This window comes from Convolutriloba macropyga, chromosome 3, assembly GCF_964194025.1.
Source record: "Convolutriloba macropyga chromosome 3, txConMacr16.3, whole genome shotgun sequence".
In the NCBI taxonomy this organism is placed as follows: domain Eukaryota; kingdom Metazoa; phylum Xenacoelomorpha; order Acoela; family Convolutidae; genus Convolutriloba; species Convolutriloba macropyga.
In genome coordinates, this window is record NC_134470.1 from 31,121,059 (window position 1) to 31,143,322 (window position 22,264).

The 22,264-nt window shown below is 33.5% G+C and overlaps 1 protein-coding gene across 2 annotated transcripts in view; it reads left to right on the forward strand.

Moving 5' to 3' along the window:
- Positions 1-11,653, forward strand: part of LOC142336150 (long-chain-fatty-acid--CoA ligase 5-like) — a 141,249-nt gene extending 129,596 nt beyond the window's left edge. For both annotated transcript variants that reach the window (XM_075384747.1, XM_075384748.1), the window contains exon 10: positions 11,197-11,653. In XM_075384747.1, coding sequence (XP_075240862.1) covers positions 11,197-11,382 — 186 coding nt within the window. In that variant the 3' untranslated portion in view covers positions 11,383-11,653. The remainder of the gene's footprint in view (positions 1-11,196) is intronic.
- The last annotated feature ends 10,611 nt before the right edge of the window (positions 11,654-22,264 follow it).

Below are 22,264 nucleotides of genomic sequence, written 5' to 3' on the forward strand. Positions count from 1 at the left end.
TTTTTAAAAGGAATTGCGGTCTTTCTTTGGCTGAGGTTATTTGCTATAGTGTATTTGGTGATATATCGATTTAATTGATATCGATTTTCATAGTTGTCTTCGTTAAAAATAATAGAGAAATCTTATCCAATTTTTCTTTTTAGTCTGTTTTTAGAGCCTATTTCTTTCGATTTTGAGCTTCTTGCAGTAATTTTTCTATTGGACTAAAAAAGGTCAGTCTTTTGACGCCAAATAGAAACGGTTAGTCCGTTTGAGTCCTTTATGTGAGATTTCCTTTTTTAACATTTCATTTCAGTTGCTAAGAATGTTATTATTTGCTCTCAAACGAAGTTTGTAGTAATTATATTAGTCCTGTCGGCCTTTGTTGTATGCGATTTTTCGCGTGACCAATTTTTTGTCTGACGCTTTTGACTTTTCCTCCTCAAAAACGGGATAAACAGGTAGCGCCCAGCGGGCATGAAGTGCTCTTTGAGCTTTTCAGCTCTGTTTCAGCTCACTGTGTTGGAGACTTATGCTTAGGGTGTGAAGGGCCCTTATATAATAGCAGCCCTTATTTTCTCAGCCGGCTGTTATAGCACTTCTATTTTTCACAACTCAAAGTCTTTTTATGACTCGGAGAGGAGTTGTGGTGATCTATTTTTAAGCTCTCAAACAAAGTTTTTTGTGATTTTTTGCTTAACCGATTTTTCGTCTGACCCATTTGACTTTTTGTCCTCAAAAACGGGATAAAAAGGTAGCATCCAGAGGGCATTAAGTTCTCGTAGAGCGTTTCGGGTTACTGGTCTCCAAGTAAGCGAATTACAGAAACTATTTTGGAGACGTATTATCATGGTGTGAAGGGCAGTTCTTGGAGGTTGACCCCCCTCCCCAACTTCATTCCTCTCTAACATCAGCCCCACTGACTCCCAATCCGCAACACTGCTCATCCTTCAGGTCTAAGGAGGCGGCCCTGTGAAGCCACTGACCCCCTCACCGTTGCCACCCCCTCAATCCCCCAGTTCACCCCCAATTGCGCGCACCTTATGCCCTTTCAATTAAGCTAAAGCTATGCCCACTATAACGTAGCTAGCTACTGACGAAGCCAACCACTCGTAGGGCGATTTGAGACCAATTCGCCCGATGTTAGTCGGTTGTTTTTTTTAATCGGTTTTCCCTTTTCACAGGATGCAAATTCAAATGCCGCACGCAGAAACAAGTGTTTAGGTCGAACTGCTCAGAAAAAGTCAAAAGTAGAGCCCTCTCTAACATCTTTTTTAAGCACTTTTCGCAATCTTGTTCAATTTTTAAAAGGAATTGCAGTCTTTCTTTGGCTGACGTTATTTGCTGTAGTGTATTTGGTGATATATCGATTTAATTGATATCGATTTTTATAGTTGTCTTCGTTAAAAAGAATAGAGAAATCTTATCCAATTTTTCTTTTTAGTCTGTTTTTAGAGCCTATTTCTTTCGATTTTGAGCTTCTTGCAGTAATTTTTCTATTGGACTAGAAAAGGTCAGTCTTTTGACGCCAAATAGAAACGGTTAGTCCGTTTGAGTCCTTTATGTGAGATTTCCTTTTTTAACATTTCATTTCAGTTGCTAAGAATGTTATTATTTGCTCTCAAACGAAGTTTGTAGTAATTATATTAGTCCTGTCGGCCTTTGTTGTATGCGATTTTTCGCGTGACCAATTTTTTGTCTGACGCTTTTGACTTTTCCTCCTCAAAAACGGGATAAACAGGTAGCGCCCAGCGGGCATGAAGTGCTCTTTGAGCTTTTCAGCTCTGTTTCAGCTCACTGTGTTGGAGACTTATGCTTAGGGTGTGAAGGGCCCTTATATAATAGCGGCCCTTATTTTCTCAGCCGGCTGTTATAGCACTTCTATTTTTCACAACTCAAAGTCTTTTTATGACTCGGAGAGGAGTTGTGGTGATCTATTTTTAAGCTCTCAAACAAAGTTTTTTGTGATTTTTTGCTTAACCGATTTTTCGTCTGACCCATTTGACTTTTTGTCCTCAAAAACGGGATAAAAAGGTAGCATCCAGAGGGCATTAAGTTCTCTTAGAGCGTTTCGGGTTACTGGTCTCCAAGTAAGCGAATTACAGAAACTATTTTGGAGACGTATTATCATGGTGTGAAGGGCAGTTCTTGGAGGTTGACCCCCCTCCCCAACTTCATTCCTCTCTAACATCAGCCCCACTGACTCCCAATCCGCAACACTGCTCATCCTTCAGGTCTAAGGAGGCGGCCCTGTGAAGCCACTGACCCCCTCACCGTTGCCACCCCCTCAATCCCCCAGTTCACCCCCAATTGCGCGCACCTTATGCCCTTTCAATTAAGCTAAAGCTATGCCCACTATAACGTAGCTAGCTACTGACGAAGCCAACCACTCGTAGGGCGATTTGAGACCAATTCGCCCGATGTTAGTCGGTTGTTTTTTTTAATCGGTTTTCCCTTTTCACAGGATGCAAATTCAAATGCCGCACGCAGAAACAAGTGTTTAGGTCGAACTGCTCAGAAAAAGTCAAAAGTAGAGCCCTCTCTAACATCTTTTTTAAGCACTTTTCGCAATCTTGTTCAATTTTTAAAAGGAATTGCAGTCTTTCTTTGGCTGACGTTATTTGCTGTAGTGTATTTGGTGATATATCGATTTAATTGATATCGATTTTTATAGTTGTCTTCGTTAAAAAGAATAGAGAAATCTTATTCAATTTTTCTTTTTAGTCTGTTTTTTAGAGACATTTAGCCTATTTCTTTCGATTTTGAGCTTCTTGCAGTAATTTTTCTATTGGACTAGAAAAGGTCAGTCTTTTGACGCCAAATAGAAACGGTTAGTCTGTTTGAGTCCTTTATGTGAGATTTCTTTTTTTAAAATTTCAGTTCCGTTGCTAAGAATGTTATTATTTGCTCTCAAACAAAGTTTGTAGTAATTATATTAGTCCTGTCGGCCTTTGTTTTATGCGATTTTTCGCGTGACCAATTTTTCGTCTGACGCTTTTGACTTTTCGTCCTCAAAAACGGGATAAACAGGTAGCGCCCAGCGGGCATTAAGTGCTCTTGAGTTTTTCAGCTGTTTCAGCTCACTGTTTTGGAGTCTTATTCTTAGGGTGTGAAGGGCCCTTATATTATAGCGGCCCTTATTTTCTCAGCCGGCTGTTATAGCTCTTCTATTTTTCACAACTCAAAGTCTTTTTATGACTCGGAGAGGAGTTGTGGTGATCTATTTTTAAGCTCTCAAACAAAGTATTTTGTGATTTTTCGCTTAACCGATTTTTCGTCTAACCCATTTGACTGTTTGTCCTCAAAAACGGGATAAAGAGGTAGCACTCAGAGGGCATTAAGTTCTCTTAGAGCTTTTCGGGTCACTGGTCTCCAAGTAAGCGAATCACAGAAAATATTTTGGAGAGGTATTATGGTGTGAAGGGCAGTTCTTGGAGGTTGACCCCCCTCCCCAACTTCATTCCTCTCTAACATCAGCCCCACTCACCCCCCAATCCGCAACACTGCTCATCCTTCAGGTCGTAAGGGGGCGGCCCTGTGCAGCCACTGACCCCCTCACCGTTGCCACCCCCTCAATCCCCCGGTGCACCCCCAATTGCGCGCACCTTACGCCCTTTCAATTAAGCTAAAGCTATGCCCACTATAACGTAGCTAGCTACTGACGAAGCCAACCACTCGTAGTGCGGTTTGAGAACAATTTGCCCGATGTTAGTCGGTTGTTTTTTAATCCGTTTTCTCTTTTCACAGGATGCAAATATAAATGCCGCACGCAGACACAAGTGTTTAGGTCAAACTGCTCAGTAAAAGTCAAAAGTAGAGCCCTCTGTAACATCTTTTTAAGCACTTTTCGCAATATTGTTCAATTTTTAAAGGGAATTGCGGTCTTTCTTTGGCTGAGGTTATTTGCTGTAGTGTATTTGGTGATATATCGATTTAATTGATATCGATTTTTATAGTTGTCTTCGTTAAAAAGAATAGAGAAATCTTATCAAATTTTGTTTCTTTTTAGTCTGTTTTTTAGAGACATTTTGCCTATTTCTTTCGATTTTGAGCTTATTGCAGTAGTTTTTCTATTGGACTAGAAAAGGTTAGTCTTTTGAACGCCAAATAGAAACGGTTAGTCTGTTTAAGTCCTTTATGTGAGATTTCCTTTTTTAACAATTCAGTTCAGTTGCTAAGAATGTTATTATTTGCTCTCAAACAAAGTTTGTAGCATTTATATTAGTCCTGTCGGCCTTTTTTACGCGATTTTTCGCGTGACCAATTTTTCGTCTGACGCTTTTGACTTTTCGTCCTCAAAAACGGGATAACAGGTAGCGCCCAGCGGGTATTAAGTGCTCTTAGAGCTTCTCAGCTCTGTTTCAGCTCACTGTTTTGGAGAGATACTTATACTTATGGTGTGAAGGGCGGTTTTTAGAAGTTGAAGATACCCCCACTGTTGACCCCCCCTATTGCTCCCCCGCCCCCGCCGCCGAGCTGTTGCCTCCCTCCAGTGTTGCCCCCCCCCCCCCCCCCCCCCTCCGAGGCTAGCTACTGACGAAAAACCGCTTGTCAAAAACGTAAATTTATACCATTTTGCAATTTTTTTTTCAAGCTTTTTGAAATTTTTTGACTTCTTTGTTTTTTACCATTGCTGGCTGTCAAAGAACCTCCTCTAGGGTTTGATAATAGGTTACTGAATTGTTTCTAGTGTTAATGGAATGGTTTCAACTTTTTAACATCACGAATTTTATCAATTTTTTGACAAAACGTGCAATATTTCAAATTTTGCTGACATTTTTCCCCTATTCAGGTCTTTCCGGACGCAGGGGCCAGAAAAAAATCCTAAGGGGTTTGATAATAAGTTAATGACAATTTTTTAATGGCCATGGACTAGTTTTTGAACTTTTTAATGTGACTAATTTTAGCAATTTTTTTGATAAAACTTGCTTAATTCTGTGAATTTTTTTGTCTTTTTTGGATTTCTTCAGCCTCAAGAGTCAAGGAACCTCCTCTTGGGTTTGAAAACAGGTTACTGAATAATTTCTAGATTAAATAAAATGTCTTGCATGATTTAACATCACGAATTTTGGCATATTTTTGATATTTTTTGCCATTTTTTTCCATTTTTTGACTTTTATAGTAATTTTTTAGATTTTTTGAGCCTCAATGATCAACAAGCCTCCGTTAGAGTTTGATAATAGTTAACTGGAAAAGTTGGTTGGTCTTGGATTAATTTTCAACTTTTTAATATGAGAAGTTTTAGCAATTTTTTTAAATAAAATTTGCAATTTCAAAGGTTTTTTGATTTTTTTTTGTCAATTTAGGTTTCCCTAGCCTCAAGGGCCACCGACATTCCTTTAGTTTTTGATAATCTGTTACTGCATAATTTATAGATGCAATGAAATGTTCTTCAAGATTTTAATATCACGAATTTAAGCAATATTTTAAAATGTTTGCAATTTTTTCATGTTTTTGATTTTTTCCGGCAACAGAGGTCCTGGGATCTCTTCCAAGATTTGATAATAAGCTGCTGCATAGTTTCTAGAGTTAATGGAATGGTGAGCAATATTTTTTCTGACTCTAATTTTAGTAGTTTTTGGATAAAATTTATTATTTTCCAACTTTCGGAGAATTTTTTTATTGTTTAATGTGTATGGATCTTTATGAACCAGTGATGTTACTGCAGGCTTGAGAAAGGGATACTGGATAGCCTCTTGAGACAAGCAAATGGTTCTAATGTTATATCTGGAATTTGAGCATGGTTTCATTAAAATTTGCAATTGTTTCCAAAATTTTCAATATTTGTCCTTTTCTGAGTTTAACGACCATTACTGGCCAACGAAATTTTTAAGTCTTGGAGATGGGTTACTTGACAGAATTTTCGAGAAAAAAAATTGTTTTGAACTTTTTTACTGCAAAGTTGAAAACTTTTGTTTTTAATTTTGCCCTTTTGTTTTTCTCTTTATGATTTATTTACTAACAAGGCTAGAAAACTAGAAGTTGCAGAGTCGAATGCCATCTTGAGTCAAATATTTCTAAATCGGTTTCTGTCTCTGTCTGTTAGGGTTTCTTTCCTTCTCTTTTTCGTTCATGTTTTATCTCTCTCTCCCTCTATGTTGATCAACATTTTTTTACTCGTTTTAGTAATATTTGAAAAACTTTTTGTTCCAAGTGTATGGATCTTTATGAGCTTGTGAAACTATTTCAGGCTTGAAACAGTGATACCGGATAGTCTCTTGAGACAATGAGATTGTTCTTATGATATTAATGTCTTCAATTTTAGCAAGACTTTTAAAATTTGCAATTTTCAAACAATTCATTTCTTTGTCCTTTTCTGAGTTTAACAACCTTTACTGACCAACGAAACTTTTCAAGTCTCGGAGATGGGTTACTTGACAGAAATTTTGAGCAAAAATGATTTTGAACTTTTTTATTACAAAATTGAACACTTTTTAATTTTCTATATGATTTATTTATTAACAAGGTTAGAAAATTAGAAGTTGCAGTGTCGAATCCAATCATGGAAGATATTCCTGTCTTTTTCTCTCTTTCGGTTAGGGATTGTTTCCTTCTCCTTCTCGATCACGTTTTATCTCTCTTTCTCTGTCTTTGTTGATGACGCACTTCAGGTGCTGTTATGTGGCGTAATGTCATCTCTGATCCTCATTATCAATGAGTTTTAGTTGAAATATTTTTTATTATAAATGATCTAACGGGCACTGACCCACTTGACCTTTGTCTTCAGAAACGGGACAAAGAGGTAGCGCCCTAAGGCCAACCGCTTGCCGGTCGTTTGAGAGCAATTCGTCCGACGTTAGTCGGTTATGTTCTTCCTTGTGCTCTCCCAATTGTCTTTTGGGCTCTAGATCTGATTATGGAGCTCTGTTTGTCAGACCGTTAGTCTGAGTTGTTTCATGATCATTGTCAGACCTTTCAGTTTTGTATTCCTATCAATATTTGTACATCCTAAGTATTTTGGCTCTTTTTCAGAATCACCCTACTTTTGTATTACCAAGACTTCACAGCAGGTTTTTCTGACCAAAAATTGTTTTTGATATTTAAATCTATGCTGCTTCGTTTGTGCCTTTTCTGAGTCATTGTGTAATTGTTCTCATGTCAGCTTGTGTTATTGCCAAAATGTCTCGTTATGATAACCAAAATGTCTGGTATGATTTACCTATTTTTAAAAAAATTCAATTAGTGGTTTTTCAATTGATTTCATTCAATAATTTATTCAACAGATTTTGCTGGAAATGCTTATGAATTCCAGCTATTATTAGATCTAAAATAGATCTATAGAGCTAAAATAGGTTCCAGCTACGCTTTGGAAATCAACGATTTTGGGTTTGATTGTTATTCTGTTTCCCTTGTCATTTTCATGATTTAAGTTTGGCTTTTGTTGAATTCACTTTGTCTTTTAAATCTCAACAAGAGTGACATATGTCTTATTTTAATATGTTTTCAGAGACATTTTGCCTATTTCTTCAGATTTTGAGCTTCTTGCAGTAATTTTTCTATTGGACTAGAAAAGGTTATTATATTGGACGCCCAATAGAAAAGGGTAGTCTGTTTGAGGCCTTTATGTGAGATTTCATTTTTTAACAATTCAGTTCAGTTGCTAAGAATGTTATCTTCCTTGTGCTCTCCCAATGTGTCTTTTGGACTGTAGATCTAATTATGGAGCTCTGTTTTCGGACCATTAGTATGAGTTAATTCATGAGCATTGTCAGACCTTAAAGTTTTGTATTCCTTTCAATATTTGTACATCCTAAGTATTTTGGCTCTTTTTCAGAATCACCCTACTTTTGTATTACCAAGACTTCACAGCAGGTTTTTCTGACCAAAAATTGTTTTTGATATTTAAATCTATGCTGCTTCGTTTGTGCCTTTTCTGAGTCATTGTGTAATTGTTCTCATGTCAGCTTGTGTTATTGCCAAAATGTCTCGTTATGATAACCAAAATGTCTGGTATGATTTACCTATTTTTAAAAAAATTCAATTAGTGGTTTTCAATTGATTTCATTCAATAATTTAACAGATTTTGCTGGAAATGCTTATGAATTCCAGCTATTATTAGATCTATAATAGATCTATAGAGCTAAAATAGGTTCCAGCTACGCTTTGGAAATCAACGATTTTGGGTTTGATTGTTATTCTGTTTCCCTTGTCTTTTTCATGATTTAAGTTTGGCTTTTGTTGAATTCACTTTGTCTTTTAAATCTCAACAAGAGTGACATATGTCTTATTTTAATATGTTTTCAGAGACATTTTGCCTCTTTCTTCAGATTTTGAGCTTCTTGCAGTAATTTTTCTATTGGACTAGAAAAGGTTATTATATTGGACGCCCAATGGAAAAGGGTAGTCTGTTTGAGGCCTTTATGTGAGATTTCATTTTTTAACAATTCAGTTCAGTTGCTAAGAATGTTATCTTCCTTGTGCTCTCCCAATGTGTCTTTTGGACTGTAGATCTAATTATGGAGCTCTGTTTTCGGACCATTGGTATGAGTTAATGCATGAGCATTGTCAGACCTTAAAGTTTTGTTTTCCTATCAATATTTGTACATCCTAAGTATTTTGGCTCTTTTTGAGCATCACCCTACTTTTGTATTACCAAGACTGCACAGTAGGTTTTTCTGACCAAAAATTGTCTTTGAGATTTAAATCTATGCTGCTTCGTTTTTGCGGTTTCTGAGTCATGCTGTAACTGTTTTCTTGTAAGCTGGTATCAATGATGTCAATGCCAAATTATGTCTCGTTATGATAAGCGTAATTTTTACAAATTTTTTGTAAAATCAAATAATGGTTTTGCAATAGATTTCATTCAATAATTTATTGAACAGATTTTGCTGGAAATGCTGATGAGTTCAAGCCATTATTAGATCTATAATAGGTCTATATGAGCTATAACAGATCCCAGCTACGTTTTGGAAATCAACGATTTTGCGTTTGATTTTTATTCTGTTTCCCTTGTCATTTTCATGATAATTCAAATTTGGCTTTTGTTGAATTCACTTTGTCTTAAATCTCAACAAGAGGGAAATATGTCTTATTTTGGTCGCAATTGTTGTGAAGCCAAATAGAAAAGGTTAGTCTGTTTGAGTCCTTTATGTGAGGTTTCCTTTTTTAACAATTCGTTCAGTTGCTTAGAATTTTATGTTCCTTGTGCTCTCCCAATGTGTCTTTTGGGGCGTAGATCTAATATATGGAGCTCCATGTTTTTCAGACAGTTAGCATGAGTTATTTCTTGAACATTATCAGCCCTTTGAGTTTTGTGATCTTATCAATATTTGTACATCCTATGATTTTTGGTCCTTTTTCTGCAACGCCCTACTTTTGTAGTATCAAGACTTCCCAGTAGGTTTTGTATGACCAAAATGTATCCTAAAATTTATATCTCTGCTGCTTCGATTTTGTGGTTTCTGACTGATTCTGTAATTGTTTTTATGTTTGCTTATATCAATAATGTCAATGCGAAAAATATGTCTCGTTATGATAAGTGTAATTTTTTACCAGTTTTTTTATATCAAATCTGGTGAGGTAATGAATATTGCAAGACAAAAGATTATGGTTTTTGCGACAGTTACTGTAGTGAATGTACAGTTTCGATGCTTGGAGTCGCCTCCTTTATTCTTCCGGCTGTGTTTTGTCTTTTGTTTTCAAGATTTTGATTTGACCATATGACGCCATGATCACTTCAAATCTGCTTTCTGTTTGTTCATTCATGCACTGTCGACTGAATTGTGTGCGTGGCTGACCTCGATTTTCACTCTTGGTGTAGGGAATTGATTTTGTTTATTAATTGCTCTCAAACAAATCTTGCAGCAATTATTTAAGTCCTGTTAGACTTTTTTATGCAAATTTTTCACTGGGCTGGTTTTTCGTCTTACCCATTTGACTTTTCGTCCTCAAAAATGGGATAAACAGGTAGCTGCCAGCGTGCACTAAGTTATCTTAGAGCCTTTCAGCTCACTAGTCTCCGAGTATGCGATTCACAGAAAATATTTTTGGAGACTTATACTCAAAGGTTACCCCCTCTTTCACTGTTGCCCATCTCACTGTTCCCGCCATCAGCCCGGTTGATCCCCCGCTCAGCTCACGCCCCTTCAATTAAGCTAAAGCTCGCCTCACTAAACTGTGGCTAGCTACTGACGAAGCCGACCGCTCGCCGGTCGTTTGAGAGCAATTCGCCTGACGTTAGTCGGCTATGTTTCGCATGATTGATTTCATTCGGGTAAGTTTTTGGACTTCAGTTCATCGATATGAATGTTTTCTCAATTTGATGTTTATTTGAGAGCATCTAATAGAAGCAGCGATAAGTTATACTACAATAAGTTATACTTAGATTCTTATTCAAAATAATGCAGCTCATCAATTAGTAGAGAAAATATTTTAAAAATCTGGTATATTTTAAAATATTTTGGAGACTGCGAATCTATCGTGGCTATTTTCTGACAATCTGCCAGCTTTGTTATATAGAAGTAAATGAATCCTTCATTCTTTTTGTTTTTCATTGATTATAGCTACGAAGCTGTAAGCTGAGCGAAGCTATTTTGCGGTGCTCTTGGTTTTTTTTTGTTTCGTCGTTTGACGCTCTTTTTTCGTTTTACATTTGTTCACGCAGCAAAGCTGAAAAAGTCAATTTTTCTGAATGACTTCTTCCTCTCACTAACGGCATTTGCGCGCGTGACGTCATTTCTCACTCGCTTTAGCAAAAGTTTTTAGGTTATTTGCGTGATTAGATTTTGATCATACGTGACTTACCTCACTCAATAAAATGACTTTTGCACTTTAAAACTTTGGCAAGTTTAGTTTAAATTTGTTTAAGGTCAAAGGAACTCATTTGTGCAGTAAAGGTCCCTAATAAGAGGCTTCTGCGGAATGAATTTTAACAAGCTTTATTAATTTATCTCGTAATGTTTTTTACCTAGTTTTTTGAGCGGCGTCGATGTTTTTTTTTCAATTTAGATTTGTATCTGTTTCTATCTCTATTATATGGCACGCAGGTCTATTCTTTCGCAGCTATTCCGGCAATCTGCCGGCTATGTTTTAGTTTTCATGTGGTTTTCGTAGGTACTAGTTTTTAAGGGGTAGTGTTTTGGGCTAAGACGACTTACCTTGTTGCATTTGTTAAAAGGCTTAGTTATGCATAGTAATAATCTGATGTGCAATGCATTCATGTTATTCTCAAAAATACATGTCTGACTTCGGCTGAATGATGTTTTCGTGGTGTTGTAGATTAGAGCAATATATCTTCACGACGAGCTGCTGACTCCCGAATGTGGCCTCCTAACCCCAACTCTCAAGTCAAAACGAGCAGAGATGGCCAAATATTTCAATAAACAGATCAAACAGATGTACGCAAGACTAGCTGAACAGGACAACAGAACTGCGAACAAAGCACCCACGCCGTCCAAATTATGAGTTCCACTTTGAGGTCTCATTGTATGACTTGTAATAAAGACTAATTAGGTCAATATTGTATGACAGATTTCGTGAAGTGAATATTAATCCTCCAATTTGCAATTCATTCTTACACTATTGGCTGCCAGAGCTTTGACTGCTTCTGAAATTGATTTAAATAATTTATGAATTCTACCTCTGATCTGATGTAAGTTTGTACATTGTTGTTGTCTCCGTTTCTTCGTATATGATTGGTTCTCAAATGGCTCCTTGTATTTCAATTTTATTTGCAGCCGCGTTTTTATCAAAGGTAGTTCACTTATTTTGCTCATTCACACAGTAGGTCTCGGTTTTCGCACAGTCGATGATAAAAATAGTGCATATCATTGTTATGTCATCCTAGTAATAGCTGTATGTTTAGACTCTTTTCACTGTGCATTTTCCTTCACATTGAATTTTTAGGGGTAGATTTAGTCGCTCTCTTTTTAGGGTTGATGACGGTAGTGGGGGCACAAACGGAAGATCCTAAAAGTTTTTGATGGCCTCGAACGAAGTTGGAAGCAATTATTATAAACGCGTCTTTTTAAATGCAAAATTTTTTTGGCTTCGTTACGCTTTGAATTTGCGAGCGACTTTTTAGCCCTTGTTTTTTTTGTCCTTTGTAAAAATTTCTGTCACTCAAAAATTCAAGCTACTGAAGTCAAGTGGCAGCAGTTTACTACTAAACGTCAAATGAAAAGTGCGCCAAAAAGAGTCATGTTTTCTGTTATTTTTTTATAGCGGTGAAGCTGTAAGCTGATCGGAGCTATATTGCTGTGCTCTTGGTTTTTTTTTTACAATTCAAAGAATTTGAATTATATTGGGGCGCTGTTTTTTTTAAGATCTGTTCATGATTTTTGAAGTAAAATTGGAGTAATGATTTTGGTCACACTGAAACAGGAAGTTGAGTGAAAAAGCGAGTGGTTTTGCGGCTTGATTTTTTTCACTCTAGTGTGAGAAAACGTCGTTTGAACAAAAATTTGCCTTCTCGCTAGTGGTTTTTCATCACATGTGGCAATTTCACTTCGATTTTTGTTTTTTTTTCGAATTTTCCGATCGATTTTTTTTCTAAATGGTCAATCAATTCATAGTTTATTGTAGGCCTAGTTTTTTATTTGAACCAAATTTCCATTTTTCGCTAGTGGTGTTTTGTTAATATGCGGCATTTTGACATTGATTTTCTGTTTTTTTAATCTGATTTTTTAGAACTGGTTTTTCCAATTCACTCGTAGTCCGTTGAGTTCTAATTTTTTGTTTAATCAAAAATTTTTGGAGTTGTACGTCAGGATAGGTCCTGCTATGTTTTCTTTTGTTTCGTAGTGTTTCGCTATTCGTTTTACATTTGTTCGCAGCAAAGCTGGAAAACTCTATTTTCCTGAATGACTTTTTGCTCTCACTAACGGCTTTGTCTCTCTCTTTATATATATATATATATATATATATATTATATATATTATATATATATATATATATATATATATATAGTAATATAATTGATGATTAGATTTTGGTTGCCGGACTAGCTCTCTCAATGAAATGACTTTTGCACTTTAAAATTTTAATTTGAATTAGTTTCGGATCAAAGGAACTCATATACGTACTAAAGATCTCTAATAAAAAAGGTTTCGGCGCAATGAATTTTAACAAGCTTTATTGTTTTGTCGCTGAACTTTTTTACATAAATTTTTGAGCGACGTCGATAAATTTTTCAACTTATCTGTATCTGTTTCTATCTCAATTATATGGCACGCAAGTCTTTTCTTTCTCAGCTATTCTGGCAATCTACCGGGTATACTAGTGTTTTATAACTCCCGCAGTAAACTTCTTAGCCCTCGACTCCTTTAGGCTATTCCCGCTACTGCAGCAGGCTGTAAAACATTACAGTCCCCTTTAGTCATTCGAAAGCAATTCATCCGAACTTAGTAGTTTGTTTCTTGATTTGCGAGTTTTTTTAATCTAATTCTATAACTGTCAAAAATTTGGATGACTGAGCAGCTCGTTTTTTGCCTTCTGCACCGATCAGGCAGTACACCGATCATTTCAAAATTAACGACACTAAGTATAAAGCGAAAGTTTTTCTTGTATTTAGCAAACTGCTGTACGAGCAATTTTTGAGCATAATTATTGTCCAACTTTATTACCAGACACCTGTTCCTAGCTTAGGTGAGAAGGGTGGTTGGATATTAGGCGATTATGCGATTTTTTTGGTCATTAGGCGAATAGAACTGAAAACACTTAAAAGATGTGCGCTTTAAAACAGTAAAAAATTTTGGATTGTCCCTTAACTCTTATGTTCACACATGTTGAAAAGTTGCTGAAATTATATGCAAACTGTATCAATATATCGATGTTCTGCAAATCTTTTATTCTACTCAGTGTCCTCACGACAGATGATTTTGAAGGTAACAGGTATCGTTTTTATTAAGGATAATAAGTAACAGGTATAATAAGGATCGTTTTTATTACTTTTTGGTAAAATAACTCATTAATAGCTTTACGGTAAATAACTTAGAACTACCGGTTGAAAACGCACACAGCAAATAGGGATGTTAAAGTTAAACCTTATCGTGAAAATGTTCAAAATTCGAAAAGTCATTTAATCTTTTTTCAGCTAGGTTTCTGACTTGACTAATTCATACCGCCAAGTTGATTTTGCAATACTCCTTTTAGGGGTTTTAATTCGTTTTCGCCTAATTTCTAATTTCTACAGAACTTAAGTTCGGCATTTTTGCCTATTCGTCTAATCGAGTTTTCGCCAAATATCCTACGCCCCTTGCAAAAGCTGAACGTTAACAGCATGTAGTGGAAATCATGTGCTTACTAGAACTGCAAGTGCTATACTTATGGAACGTACAAGATCATTTCAGTGTCAAAACTGCATATAACTCTGGGATCTTTTCCGTTTGTTAGAACTGCAAGTGCTATACTTATGGAACGTACAAGATCATTTCAGTGTCAAAACTGCATATAACTCTGGGATCTTTTCCGTTTGTGCCCCCCCAGTACGTTATGCACTTATGTTGTTATGCAAGTGCTATATAAAACAGTAAAAAATTTTGGATTGTCCCTTAACTCTTATGTTCACACATGTTGAAAAGTTGCTGAAATTATATGCAAACTGTATCAATATATCGATGTTCTGCAAATCTTTTATTCTACTCAGTGTCCTCACGACAGATGATTTTGAAGGTAACAGGTATCGTTTTTATTAAGGATAATAAGTAACAGGTATAATAAGGATCGTTTTTATTACTTTTTGGTAAAATAACTCATTAATAGCTTTACGGTAAATAACTTTAGAACTACCGGTTGAAAACGCACAGCAAATAGGGATGTTAAAGTTAAACCTTATCGTGAAAATGTTCAAAATTCGAAAAGTCATTTAATCTTTTTTCAGCTAGGTTTCTGACTTGACTAATTCATACCGCCAAGTTGATTTTGCAATACTCCTTTTAGGGGTTTTAATTCGTTTTCGCCTAATTTCTAATTTCTACAGAACTTAAGTTCGGCATTTTTGCCTATTCGTCTAATCGAGTTTTCGCCAAATATCCTACGCCCCTTGCAAAAAGCTGAACGTTAACAGCATGTAGTGGAAATCATGTGCTTACTAGAACTGCAAGTGCTATACTTATGGAACGTACAAGATCATTTCAGTGTCAAAACTGCATATAACTCTGGGATCTTTTCCGTTTGTGCCCCCCCCCCCAGTACGTTATGCGCCCCCCCCCCCCCCCCCCCCCTAGTTAGTGGTCTATAGTAATCTAGCAACATAATTGACTAGAGCCGTCAACCGTTGGAGATGGGTCTTGATTTTCTTGCAGTATAACTATATACCACTATTAACAACTTGTCCGATTTAAGTCTGTTAAGTTTCTTTAGTTTTGGCGGCCAATTTATCTGCTGAAAAAAAAAACTAACTTCTGAGCAGATAAAGTTTTCTAATGGGCTTCCACTAAAAAAATAGTTTGATTCAAGTGAAAAATTGATAAAGAAAATCAAGTGCAAGGTGCGGTGAAAAAAAAACGTTATATTCTCTACACTATAGCTCGATTTTAGCTTTCATTCGGAGGCGATAATGTAAAAACATCGTTATGCTTCTTTTTCTTTTGATTTTTGAATACATTTGCGAAATCATGCAAACCATTGCATTAAAAAAATGAAACATTTTTTGCTTCCATGGCAGGCAAACTTTTACATGCTATAAATTTTATGGCACGAAATGGAAATTATACAGGTAGTTTTTCCTGGTGCTCATTACTCGTGCTCAAGTGATCAAGCTTTTTGCAAGATTGTTAGCTTTTTTATTACAATGCGATTAACTGAAGTTTTATTGGTGCGTTTTTTTAGAACTAGGAGGAGTAATTTTGTTTTTAATTTGAGGGGTCAGGATTTAGATAAAAAATTTCTTTGGCTCATTTCACGTTTGATTTTCAGTGGTATTAGGTGAATTTTTGAGTATTTCCTTCATTTGTTGATATTTTTGTACCTTTCTTGCATAATTGTGTTTCTAAATTGTATTTTATTCTGTTTTAAGATTTTTTTACTTCTACAATTTCTCGGTTTTCACATTTTTTGCTTTGTCTAGTATTGATTCTCGCAAATTGGATTTCCTCATTCTGAGGACTTGTGGCATCAATAAGTATCTGAAGTGTTTTTATAAATGATTTGCATATGATTGTTTTTGAAATTCGTGTTTTTAGGGAAAATTTTTTCTTTTTGTTTATGTTCACCCATATAGGATTATGTGCGTTGTTGACTGGCATAGTTTTCAGTAGCATTAGTAGAGCTATATTTTGGACCAATCTTGGACTGTTACAATCCAAAAAAAAAATTCGGATTGGAATCAGTCGGTCTTTTTTATTAAAAAAAAATAAGACTTTTTTGTTTATTTATTAATTAGATAACAGAACATTTCACATCAAAACTCACTAGTGATAGGTTCAATTCACTTCCTAATTAGCTTTAAATTATTGTATCTAGTTTATTAATTGAAAGCTTATCGTCGTTTTGACCTTTAAAATTTATTTGACTTTAAAATAAATAATGGCTTATAGAACTTGCATCCAATTTTCTCCCAATTAAGTCATTTTGTCGCTTAGTGTCAGCAATGAAAGAATGCTTCTTGTTTCTACGGAGTTCATGTTCAATTTTTTTTTGCGATTTTACACCTTAAGTTATGGTTTTCTGGCTTTGATACTACTAGATTTGACATTTTTTAATTTTCAGTTAACCATTTTTCACGTTTTCTAGTGTTGTCACATTATCACCTTATTGACCATTCATATATCACAATAAGGCAAATTTGATAAAAATTAAAATCGTTAAGGATAAAGACTCTGGTTTTAACGGCTTCGACAATACTTTCTCGAAGAATTTAATTGAATTTTTTAATTTTGTCTTTAACTCTCGTTTTTACTTTATCTTGTCGTATGCAATTTCCTGTAAAATGACCCGGTTTCATCTCTTCATGGAAGAACAGATGGGCCGATATTCTGATATTAGTAGACAGCTGAGGGCTTTCACAACTTTGAGAACAATTGTTTTCCAAAATTAAAAAAAAACTTGTTAACTTCGCAATATTGTTCTTTTTTATTGTCGGTTGTTACCTAGTCTCGTTAAATACAGGCCACATATGACAATATTGTTGTGAAGGGAAGGTGTCGAAGGGTTTGGTGTCACAAAATCTAATGTTTTCAAAGATTTCGTTATGACTTTACTGGCTTCAACACGCTTTTTTTAACAAAAAAAAGTGAATTAATTTTTGATTTTTGTCATATCTTACGTTTTATCTAGACGTAAGAAGTATGCTAGATAATTGCAGGTCCAGGTCGTAGGGGTTTTCTTTGGAAGAATAAACGAATCTGTTTAATTATTTTATTTTGTAATTAATGATTAATTAAGTATTACTTTATTTTGACTTTTTTTTTCTTTTTTGTCTACTTGTTACCTGACCTCACTAATGAGAGGTCACATAATACATTATCAGTGTTCGAATAAGGTGAAATGGAACACATTTTGAGGGTCAAAGTGTGGTTTTACGGCTTCAAAAGCGTTGGCAAAATTTAACTGATTTTTTGCTTGTTGTCTATTTGTTGTTCTTTTCGTAACTGCAAAAAATTGAATACCAACAGTTCTTAATTCCCATCTTTATAATCACTGTTAATTGTAAAACTATGGGATTGTTTAGTTGATCTCTAATGGTCTCCATTACTCTCAAATTAATTGTTTTTAAACAAAAATATGCGAATTTTTCAAATTTACTGTTTTCTGTTTTACTGTCTTCTGTTTGGTTAGTTTCAGTTTTATCAGACGCTATTTTGACATTTTTTTAAGTTTTTGTGTTTTAAAACGGACATAAATTTTTTGATGTAATTAATTTAAAAATTTAATTTTTAATTTGTTTAATTAGTTTTAATTTTTCTGGAGCAATAAATCAGTGAAAAAAATTGAATGGGGTTAATTTATTCAAAAAATATAGCTAGAGTAGACACTTTTCGCTACAAAATGTTTTCATTCTGAATGCACAGAAAGGCGGGATCAACTTGCTTCAGTCAACAGTCTTGTTTCAGAGGGAAGAGAAGGTGGTGGCTGGAATAAGACTATGAAATTAAATCCCATGAATTCTGCTTTATGTTCTTTTCTAATTATTGCAAAGGGTTGCGAAGATCTACTATTTATTGGACCATCTTTTACTATAGATAATCTGATTTCATTCAATATTAAATGTTTTAATTGAAACACTGTTTTTTGCTTAAATTGTCCAGAAAGTAATAAACGCTTAATTAAACGAATGCCAGAAAACTTGTTAAAATTCGTTTAAAGTATTTCCGCTCTTTCAAGATTCAAACAATAATTGTATATGTTACTGCAATACCCGCCAATTCAGCATTGATGTCAACAAAAATCGAAAAAAGGGACAAAATAGACTTCGTTTTTTAAAGGTAAGATTGAGTAAATTGAGTCAGAAACTAAACTACTCTTAATTCTATTAATTCACATTAAAAAATTGTTGAAAATTTTTTAAAAATTTTTGCCGGCTCTCTAATGATCTTAGTTAGAGGCAAGATAAATAGCAATGTATCGATACAAAAAGTGATCAGAATTGTTTTTAAGCTTTTTACAATGGGCCTCAACTTGATCAAATGGTGATTAAGAATGGCGAAATGTTTGGAAACCCAAATTTGGTTTTAAATTTATTTTAAGTTTCCATGTAGGAACTGGGTGTAATTCCTACTTTCGAACCTTTAAAACTAAATTAAAAAACCGCTCGGTTTTTTATGTTAAGTGTTTTTAACAGCTCACTTGATTCTTTTTATCTAGTTTTTTATGCAATCAACTTTTCAAATTAGGCTGATCATTCCCAGTTGTAAATTTCTAAATCAACACTTTCAATAAATTTTAGCGAACTTGGTTTTTTTGACGAAAAAAACTTCAACTGGAAATGCTGCTGATGAACTATGAGTTGTCAACCAAACGAGTGCAAACCGTTTTTTTTCCGACCCCACTTGGGAGGGGGGGGGGGACTATATAGTCAAATGGGTTTTTTTTCAGCCAATTTTGGCCGATCGATATATTCATCGTAGGGAAATGTTAGTGGTGTCGTTAGAAAGCTCGTCCAGCGTAGAATTCGAAATAACAAAGATCTTTTTGAATTTTGTTTTTACGAGGATTTCTCGAAGTTTAAAGTTTTGTGTGAACACGTGATACTTGGCATGATTTTGTTCACTTTTAGGGGAAATTTCGTACAAATAAACATTTCTACAAAAATAGTAATTCAAATTTACATTTAACGCCGCAAAATGAATCAATTTTATGTTCTTAATAGATGAAAGGCAATAAAAAGACTTCTGGTCTCATAGGGAAGTGTACCATAAAAAAATCGCATTCTAATTGAGAGCTCCTTTTTAACAAAACGTTTCATATTTTTTTTTGTTAATAGCCGCCCTCATCTTCTCAGCCGGCTATTATAGCGCCCCTGTTTTTTTACTTTGTCAAATTTTTTTTTCGCTGTAACCATTTTGCCGCTTTTTTCGACATTTGGCGTGAAACTTTTTTGACTTCTATAGGCTAGTTTTACTCTTCTGTCATTCCGATCAAAGTCCTTTTAAACAGCAGCTGCACAAAGCAATTAAAAATGAAGAGAGTCGGTATAAAAAACTAAAGTCAGAACTAGAAACGGGATAAACCCATACAGCCCATTTTTACATGCCCGGTACTTGAACTTTGTTCTCATAAGTTTTAGTTACTATCTATAATGCTTATTGGTATTGATACTGGACCCTGTAGCCTCTCACTGAGAGACAGGAGTATGTTCAATTACTAAATGACATCAAAATAAATCGCTTTTAATATTTTTTTAATACAAAACTCAATTTTTGTTGATATTTTCTTTTCTCTCAATTCCAATAGTGTTCTGGGAATCAACGGCGGCCATTTTCCGGCATTCTGCTGGGTATGTTTTTTTAAGTAACCTAGAGACTAGTCACGTTTCATATTGAGATTCCGTTAATGACAAACTTTGTTTATAGTCAAATAAAGCCTAGTGAACAAAAAATCGTTTTCAAGGAATCGCACTTGTTCTTTGGCTTCGACTTTTAGTTTTTGTTACTTTAATTGCAATTTTGATTTTCTTTTTAAGGTTTTACAAATTTTTTAAAGTCCTTTGGCATAGACTCTTTGCCTAAAAGTGCCAAAGGTTTTGTAATGAGCATTAACTGAACCTATCTAGTGCTTTAAATGGACAACTAATGGCTGTTAAGACTTTGAAAACAAATTTTTCGATTTTTTTTTTTCAACATTAACCAATTATAAACTTATTGTCGGGAACTTAAGTCAATTATAAACTTAAGTCAGACTCAGTAAATACAGGACCCCTTTACTTTCTATTGCAACCAAATTTAATCTGGTTAGCAGTTTTCTCTGCTAACTATAAGTCATTTGGCTTCAAGGCCACAAGGTTTCAAAAAAATTCAAATTTTTGGATATTTTGTATTATTGGTACCTTTTGAAATCTTATCAAATTGTCTTAATATTGATCGCTCCCATTGGCTTAGAGAAGACGTTCAGAGGATCATAGATAAAGTTTTTGGAGGAAAACATATGCTTTAAATGGCCTCGGCACTTTCATCTCGCTTTTTTCTACTGAATTTTTGGTTTTTGCCTAAGTTTATTTTTGGTTTCATTGTCACAATACTTAGTGTGAAGTCTTGCGAATTACCTATGCTTGACAAAGATCCCTGTACTCCCATCAGGAGGCAAAATTGAGCGTATTTATTAGCAACCATTGAAAACTATTGAATTTAATGGCTGTCAGGACTTCAAAAATATTTTTTCGAAAATTTATTTGATTATTAACCAATCGTAAACTTTTTTCGTGAGCGTTTAGACAGTTTCAGAAATATCAGGACCCTTTTCCTCTCTTCTACAATCAATTTTTTCTAGTTAGCTGTTTTTGTCTTCTAACTATTGGTTTTATGACTCGATGCACAAGTTTTCATAATTCTTTTTTTTAATTTTTGGATTTTTTCGTAATTTTGGTTCGTTTTGAAATCTTATCACATTATCTTATTATTGATAGCTCCCAATGGCTTAGAGAAGACGTTCAATGGATCATAGATAAAGTTTTCCAGAGAAAGTTTATGGTTTAAATGGCCCCTACAATTTCTTCTCACTTTTTTCTGAGTTTTGGATTTAATATTATTTTTATTATTAATTTTATTATTATATTATTATTATTATTATTATTATTATTATTTTAATTAATATTATTATAATTACTATTAATATTATTTTTATTATTATCATTATTATTATTTTTATTGTTATTATTATTGTTATTATTATTGTTTTTATTATTTGTATTTTTATTGTGATTATTATTATTATTATTATTATTATTATTATTATTATTATTATTATTATTATTACAAATAAACATTTCTACAAAAATAGTAATTCAAATTTACATTTAACGCCGCAAAATGAATCAATTTTATGTTCTTAATAGATGAAAGGCAATAAAAAGACTTCTGGTCTCATAGGGAAGTGTACCATAAAAAAAATCGCATTCTAATTGAGAGCTCCTTTTTAACAAAACGTTTCATATTTTTTTTTGTTAATAGCCGCCCTCATCTTCTCAGCCGGCTATTATAGCGCCCCTGTTTTTTTACTTTGTCAAATTTTTTTTTCGCTGTAACCATTATTTTTATTATTAATTTTATTATTATATTATTATTATTATTATTATTATTATTATTATTTTAATTAATATTATTATAATTATTATTATTATTATTATTATTATTATTATTATTATTATTATTATTATTATTATTATTATTATTACTATTATTATTATTATTATTATTATTATTATTATTATTATTATCATTATTATTATTATTATTATTATTATTATTATTATTATTATTATTATTATTATTATTATTATTATTAATATTATTATTATTATTATTATTATTATTATTATTATTATTATTATTATTATTATTATTATTATTATTATTATTATTATTATTATTATTATTATTATTATTATTATTATTATTATTATTATTATTATTATTATTATTATTATTATTATTATTATTATTATTATTATTATTATTATTATTATTATTATTATTATTATTATTATTATTATTATTTATTATTATTATTATTATTATTATTATTTATTATTATTATTATTATTATTATTATTATTATTATTATTATTATTATTATTATTATTATTATTATTATTATTATTATTATTATTATTATTATTATTATTATTATTATTATTATTATTATTATTATTATTATTATTCTTATTCTTATTCTTATTCTTATTATTATTATT